Genomic DNA, 8302 nt, shown 5'->3' with positions numbered 1-8302 from the left:
GAAAGAGCACACTTCCCACATAACTGGATAGATTAACAATTGGTATGAAAAAGGTGGTTAACACCTAGAGGGACTCCATGTAACTACTAGTTCAGGTAATGAGATCAGAATCCATAGTCCCTGTTGAGACCATGGTTAATACAATCCAATCTATGGATGATTTCTTATTTGCATTCAAGCTTTTTTTTTTGTATTCAAGGTGGTTTTTAAGGATTTTTTATTTAAAACTTCTTAGCATTATTCCATGGTAAAGCCAACTGTACCAAAGTTTTGACCACACACAAATCTTTGAAATAAGCAGAACGCTGTATGCATGGTGCTGCAATGAACATTAAGGCAAGAAAAAGGGCCACACCAGGCCCCAAATAATAAAATAATTCTCAGTGAGCCAAAAGAACTCAGGAGGATAATTAGAAAAACAGGAATTTATGTAAGTGAGTTTTCTACTTCTAAGAGTAACCTTTGATAGACTGTTGGACCCATGAGCCTCAATGAAAGACCAGAGAAGTTCTCCCTGTCACTGCACTCACCCCAAGTCACCACAGCTGGGACTTGAACTTGGATCTCCCCCGTGGTAGGCAAAAAAACTACCACACAGCCACCAGTGTTAGTACTACCCTAACATTGTACTCTATGGACAAGGAGGAAGAAAATGAACTGGCATCCATCTAATAAAGTGATGCAGTTTGGGAGTGGGGAGTCTTATTGCCTTGAAAGAGATGGAATCTTTGGTGAAATGGCCTAATCTCTTGCCTTACTAGTAGGTCTTAAGTAATTTAGGGTCCAGAGAAAAATGCAGCTCCCTGCTGTACACAGGAAGTGCCATGAGTTATCGCAATCCCCCAGACCCAACAGATGCTCACTGTTGGGTCCTAGGGGTTGGGGGATCAAGCTGCAGATTAGAGCAGTTGCAAGTCTGCAGCCGCCCTCCCCTAGCCCCATCTCTCCCCCCTCCCAGCCCCAGCGCTGTCTTCAGAATGGGAGGGGAGAAAGGGAGCAGAGGGACCTTGTTCTACGGGTTGCCCAGTCGGTCCTGGAAGGTGATGCAGATAAATTGGAGCTTTAATGTATGTAATGAGGGTTCAGATTGGCACAAGATCAGGCCCTTTTAAAGCATCTTCAGCTGTGTACTTGTGGCTGTAGAGTACTTTTAGGGGCCAGATCAGGCAAAAATTGTCACTTCTCTTTGCACTCAGGTACTTGTTACCTAAGATTTCCATTTGGGCCATGCTGCCCAGTCAAGGCTCTCTGCAATTCAGCCTGTGGAACCAGAACTTTTTGAAGGCTTTCATGATGACACCTAGTTTGTACACCTCTTAGGAGGCCAAGTTGTACTCTGACTATGGACTTGAGCTGAATCATGAAGCTCTCTCCTCTCCACAGACCACCTTGCAGTTTCCCAGTTTTTTGTTTTATTATCCAATACTTTTGATAGTTCGAGTTTATTTACAAAACTAATATAAAATAGCACTGAAAGACTGCTCAAAATAACAACCAAATGTTGTAGGAACAAATTTCCAAGTTAGTCTTATTGAAAATCTCTTACAATCTTAATAATAATAATCACCACAGCTATTTGGAGAAAATTTTAAAAACATAGAAATACAAAAGAAGCAAGTCCAGATCTTAGCTGCTGACTAACATGGACCAGCTATGTTTCCAGTAAAGAATTTGGATCTTGGTAGAGACAGAATGCAAATTGACCACAGTCCTGGCTCACTTTCAACATGGTTAAATATTGATGTGCTAATCCAATATCAGGATTTTATTATATGGGAAAAACTATGGTGAATAGTATGGTTTTGCTGTATGTATTATCTGTATTGAGAAACAGCATACCTCACTCAGAGTGATCTCAGACATAATGGAACTCTATTTATAGGAAATGGCAAATGAAAGTATAAGACTTTGCAAATTCTATTTTTAGTTATAATGAACATTGTTATTTATCTTTGAAAAAAATGACTCAATATTTTTGGGCCCATCCCAGTTCTACAGAGACAAAGGTTACAAGCCCTTTCTCCTTAATGATTATATTAGGTCAACCAACTCCATCCCATCTGGAAGCCAGGATGGAGACTGGGAGACACAGAACTCCATGAAGTCACTGGGATGTGTTTACTTCTAGCTTACTGAGACAGTTGAGAGGAAGGATATTTATATAACTAATTACAGAACTCCTAGCTTATGATGGCATCAAAATAGAGAGAAGAAAGAGCTACTGGGTTGAAGTTAGCTCTCTCTCTCTGTCACACATGCACACATGCGCATGCACATGTACACACACACACACCAATTTGCAGAACCCAGCCATACCACTATTCATAATTTTCCTTGCCCAACCTGACAGGGAAAATAATCCTACTCTTTGGGTGAAATTTTGACTTGCACTGTCTGAAAAGAGCACAACTTCCATTGGTTCTCATTGAGGCAGGATTTCACACTCTTCCTTCCCAAATTGTGTGGGTCTAACTGCAGCCACTCTGCAGCCCCAATGTAAAATGAAATAGAGATCTGCAGGGAACTGTTCAGGAAAAGCTAACTCTTGTGCATCATCTCCTCATTTACATGTTCCTGTCTTGGAGAGACCTGTGCAGAAAAAGCACAGAGCTTCCCTAAATCTAACCAAGAGAAGGTTAGTGCAGAGCAAATTTATCTACTTCACCTCCTATTGCTGCATAATGTACTGACAGACATGACAGTGCTGCTGACAGATGTGACAGTTTGTCACGCTATCAGCCACTGAAAGCGCTCTACAGCCGTGCATTGACAGAAGCGCACAGCAGCAGAGTTCTTTAAAAATGTCCAATCAGCTGACAATCTGAATCCTCATTATATGCAGAGCACCTTCATTAATGTCTGTCCACACAGCCGGGAGCAGGGTTGGTTGGTGAAGCCAAGCTCTGCTCCCCACACTGTCTTCGGAATGGGAGGGGGAAAGGAGGAGGGAGCTCATTCTGGCGGCTGCCCAACTGGCCCCTGAAGGGGCTCCAATCCACCTGCCCACCCCCCCAGCGCCAGCTGGGCACCCCCCAGAACAAGCTCCCTTTCTCCCCATACCCCACCATTCCAAAGACAGCACAGGACCTTGAAGGAGAAAAGGGCAGGGCTAGGGGGAGAGCAGCTGCAAAGACACAGCAACTCTAAACTGCAGCTCATCTCCCAATCCCTCGGACCCAACGTCTGTTGGGAATAGGGAACTACAAGTCTCTCAGTGCCCAATGTATGCCTATGACATTTCCTCAGAGCTTTGACACTAAATGCCATATAAAAATCAAGCAATTAAACATCCTCTATAGACACCTGTGATACAAAGTGCAAACAAATGGAGGAAGATTTGGCTTCTATAGGATCTAATTATGCCAACCTTACACAGCGTAGCTAATCAGACTGACTTCAGGAGAACTAAGCAAGAGTCCGGTATTATTCAGATAAGTAAGTGTAACAGAATCTGGCTTATGTTTTAAGTTACAAAGGTACTCAAAGTTTAATCAAGAAAACAGTTATTTAAAAACATAAATCTAGTAATCCTGACTCCTCCTATTATTATGATTATCCATTTGACAAAACCCCATGCTATTGCATATATTAGATGGCTAACACTTCTGCTTAGCAAAAGAACTCTACGACACAAATAGCTAGTGTTCTGTAAGATAGGGATGTCTAAGCCAATCATTGTGGATATGCTTGTTTGGTTTCCACCTGCACTAGCAAATATTGGCTCACTTTAGTAAACACAAAAACCAGAAAATAACTATACTAATAGTCCCTTACAGCAGGTCCAGGAGGTCCTTGGGGTCCAACGCTGTCCTGTGTGCAAGTGCAAGCATTTGGAAAAGCTGGACATTTTGCTTCATCCCTCTGAAATTTTAAATATAATCATCAGACTCAATTTAAAAAAAAATACTGTGCTGGTGGCATATTAATTTTCACTACCAAAAAAAAGTTCTCCGTTACCTAACCTGAAGAAACATTATACTGACACAGAAAGAGCACACTTCCAACATAACTGGATAGATTAACAATTGGTATGAAAAAGGTGGTTAACACCTAGAGGGACTCCATGTAACTACTAGTTCAGGTAATGAGATCAGAATCCATAGTCCCTGTTGAGACCATGGTTAATACAATCCAATCTATGGATGATTTCTTATTTGCATTCAAGCTTTTTTTTTTGTATTCAAGGTGGTTTTTAAGGATTTTTTATTTAAAACTTCTTAGCATTATTCCATGGTAAAGCCAACTGTACCAAAGTTTTGACCACACACAAATCTTTGAAATAAGCAGAACGCTGTATGCATGGTGCTGCAATGAACATTAAGGCAAGAAAAAGGGCCACACCAGGCCCCAAATAATAAAATAATTCTCAGTGAGCCAAAAGAACTCAGGAGGATAATTAGAAAAACAGGAATTTATGTAAGTGAGTTTTCTACTTCTAAGAGTAACCTTTGATAGACTGTTGGACCCATGAGCCTCAATGAAAGACCAGAGAAGTTCTCCCTGTCACTGCACTCACCCCAAGTCACCACAGCTGGGACTTGAACTTGGATCTCCCCCGTGGTAGGCAAAAAAACTACCACACAGCCACCAGTGTTAGTACTACCCTAACATTGTACTCTATGGACAAGGAGGAAGAAAATGAACTGGCATCCATCTAATAAAGTGATGCAGTTTGGGAGTGGGGAGTCTTATTGCCTTGAAAGAGATGGAATCTTTGGTGAAATGGCCTAATCTCTTGCCTTACTAGTAGGTCTTAAGTAATTTAGGGTCCAGAGAAAAATGCAGCTCCCTGCTGTACACAGGAAGTGCCATGAGTTATCGCAATCCCCCAGACCCAACAGATGCTCACTGTTGGGTCCTAGGGGTTGGGGGATCAAGCTGCAGATTAGAGCAGTTGCAAGTCTGCAGCCGCCCTCCCCTAGCCCCATCTCTCCCCCCTCCCAGCCCCAGCGCTGTCTTCAGAATGGGAGGGGAGAAAGGGAGCAGAGGGACCTTGTTCTACGGGTTGCCCAGTCGGTCCTGGAAGGTGATGCAGATAAATTGGAGCTTTAATGTATGTAATGAGGGTTCAGATTGGCACAAGATCAGGCCCTTTTAAAGCATCTTCAGCTGTGTACTTGTGGCTGTAGAGTACTTTTAGGGGCCAGATCAGGCAAAAATTGTCACTTCTCTTTGCACTCAGGTACTTGTTACCTAAGATTTCCATTTGGGCCATGCTGCCCAGTCAAGGCTCTCTGCAATTCAGCCTGTGGAACCAGAACTTTTTGAAGGCTTTCATGATGACACCTAGTTTGTACACCTCTTAGGAGGCCAAGTTGTACTCTGACTATGGACTTGAGCTGAATCATGAAGCTCTCTCCTCTCCACAGACCACCTTGCAGTTTCCCAGTTTTTTGTTTTATTATCCAATACTTTTGATAGTTCGAGTTTATTTACAAAACTAATATAAAATAGCACTGAAAGACTGCTCAAAATAACAACCAAATGTTGTAGGAACAAATTTCCAAGTTAGTCTTATTGAAAATCTCTTACAATCTTAATAATAATAATCACCACAGCTATTTGGAGAAAATTTTAAAAACATAGAAATACAAAAGAAGCAAGTCCAGATCTTAGCTGCTGACTAACATGGACCAGCTATGTTTCCAGTAAAGAATTTGGATCTTGGTAGAGACAGAATGCAAATTGACCACAGTCCTGGCTCACTTTCAACATGGTTAAATATTGATGTGCTAATCCAATATCAGGATTTTATTATATGGGAAAAACTATGGTGAATAGTATGGTTTTGCTGTATGTATTATCTGTATTGAGAAACAGCATACCTCACTCAGAGTGATCTCAGACATAATGGAACTCTATTTATAGGAAATGGCAAATGAAAGTATAAGACTTTGCAAATTCTATTTTTAGTTATAATGAACATTGTTATTTATCTTTGAAAAAAATGACTCAATATTTTTGGGCCCATCCCAGTTCTACAGAGACAAAGGTTACAAGCCCTTTCTCCTTAATGATTATATTAGGTCAACCAACTCCATCCCATCTGGAAGCCAGGATGGAGACTGGGAGACACAGAACTCCATGAAGTCACTGGGATGTGTTTACTTCTAGCTTACTGAGACAGTTGAGAGGAAGGATATTTATATAACTAATTACAGAACTCCTAGCTTATGATGGCATCAAAATAGAGAGAAGAAAGAGCTACTGGGTTGAAGTTAGCTCTCTCTCTCTGTCACACATGCACACATGCGCATGCACATGTACACACACACACACCAATTTGCAGAACCCAGCCATACCACTATTCATAATTTTCCTTGCCCAACCTGACAGGGAAAATAATCCTACTCTTTGGGTGAAATTTTGACTTGCACTGTCTGAAAAGAGCACAACTTCCATTGGTTCTCATTGAGGCAGGATTTCACACTCTTCCTTCCCAAATTGTGTGGGTCTAACTGCAGCCACTCTGCAGCCCCAATGTAAAATGAAATAGAGATCTGCAGGGAACTGTTCAGGAAAAGCTAACTCTTGTGCATCATCTCCTCATTTACATGTTCCTGTCTTGGAGAGACCTGTGCAGAAAAAGCACAGAGCTTCCCTAAATCTAACCAAGAGAAGGTTAGTGCAGAGCAAATTTATCTACTTCACCTCCTATTGCTGCATAATGTACTGACAGACATGACAGTGCTGCTGACAGATGTGACAGTTTGTCACGCTATCAGCCACTGAAAGCGCTCTACAGCCGTGCATTGACAGAAGCGCACAGCAGCAGAGTTCTTTAAAAATGTCCAATCAGCTGACAATCTGAATCCTCATTATATGCAGAGCACCTTCATTAATGTCTGTCCACACAGCCGGGAGCAGGGTTGGTTGGTGAAGCCAAGCTCTGCTCCCCACACTGTCTTCGGAATGGGAGGGGGAAAGGAGGAGGGAGCTCATTCTGGCGGCTGCCCAACTGGCCCCTGAAGGGGCTCCAATCCACCTGCCCACCCCCCCAGCGCCAGCTGGGCACCCCCCAGAACAAGCTCCCTTTCTCCCCATACCCCACCATTCCAAAGACAGCACAGGACCTTGAAGGAGAAAAGGGCAGGGCTAGGGGGAGAGCAGCTGCAAAGACACAGCAACTCTAAACTGCAGCTCATCTCCCAATCCCTCGGACCCAACGTCTGTTGGGAATAGGGAACTACAAGTCTCTCAGTGCCCAATGTATGCCTATGACATTTCCTCAGAGCTTTGACACTAAATGCCATATAAAAATCAAGCAATTAAACATCCTCTATAGACACCTGTGATACAAAGTGCAAACAAATGGAGGAAGATTTGGCTTCTATAGGATCTAATTATGCCAACCTTACACAGCGTAGCTAATCAGACTGACTTCAGGAGAACTAAGCAAGAGTCCGGTATTATTCAGATAAGTAAGTGTAACAGAATCTGGCTTATGTTTTAAGTTACAAAGGTACTCAAAGTTTAATCAAGAAAACAGTTATTTAAAAACATAAATCTAGTAATCCTGACTCCTCCTATTATTATGATTATCCATTTGACAAAACCCCATGCTATTGCATATATTAGATGGCTAACACTTCTGCTTAGCAAAAGAACTCTACGACACAAATAGCTAGTGTTCTGTAAGATAGGGATGTCTAAGCCAATCATTGTGGATATGCTTGTTTGGTTTCCACCTGCACTAGCAAATATTGGCTCACTTTAGTAAACACAAAAACCAGAAAATAACTATACTAATAGTCCCTTACAGCAGGTCCAGGAGGTCCTTGGGGTCCAACGCTGTCCTGTGTGCAAGTGCAAGCATTTGGAAAAGCTGGACATTTTGCTTCATCCCTCTGAAATTTTAAATATAATCATCAGACTCAATTTAAAAAAAAATACTGTGCTGGTGGCATATTAATTTTCACTACCAAAAAAAAGTTCTCCGTTACCTAACCTGAAGAAACATTATACTGACACATAACAGTTCCCTAGAAAATCTCATTTTCCTAGATATTCTACAGAGTTTTTGATATTCTTGGAAAATCATAAGGCAGTAATACAGAAGGCAAAGGCAACAATAAGCAGGGCTCAACTTCTATTGAATTTCAAATGCTCTAATTAAATGCTCCCTTCTATTCTTTTACAAAGTTAAGAAATATTGCATTGGATAGCCAGTTTTCAAAGACCAAAATAAATGTATTCTTCATAGTTTCATAGTAGCTAGGGTCAGGAGGGACCTGAACAGATCATCTAGCCTGACCCCCTGCCACAGGCAGGAATGAATGCTGGGTTCACAAAACCCCCACCA

The 8302-nt window shown here is 41.8% G+C and overlaps 1 protein-coding gene across 1 annotated transcript in view; it reads right to left on the bottom strand.

Annotated features, from left to right (window-relative positions):
• COL12A1 (collagen type XII alpha 1 chain) overlaps window positions 1-8302 on the bottom strand; it is a 139049-nt gene that overhangs the window by 26185 nt on the left and 104562 nt on the right. The window contains exon 54 of the mRNA XM_025200085.1: window positions 7761-7847. Within this exon, the coding sequence (XP_025055870.1) occupies window positions 7761-7847 (87 nt within the window). The remainder of the gene's footprint in view (window positions 1-7760; window positions 7848-8302) is intronic.

The sequence above is a fragment of the Alligator sinensis genome, unplaced genomic scaffold (assembly GCF_000455745.1).
Source record: "Alligator sinensis unplaced genomic scaffold, ASM45574v1 scaffold37_1, whole genome shotgun sequence".
Taxonomy (NCBI): Eukaryota; Metazoa; Chordata; order Crocodylia; family Alligatoridae; genus Alligator; species Alligator sinensis.
The sequence above is the reverse complement of the archived record's forward strand: the minus strand, read 5'-3'. Positions and strand labels throughout refer to the sequence as shown.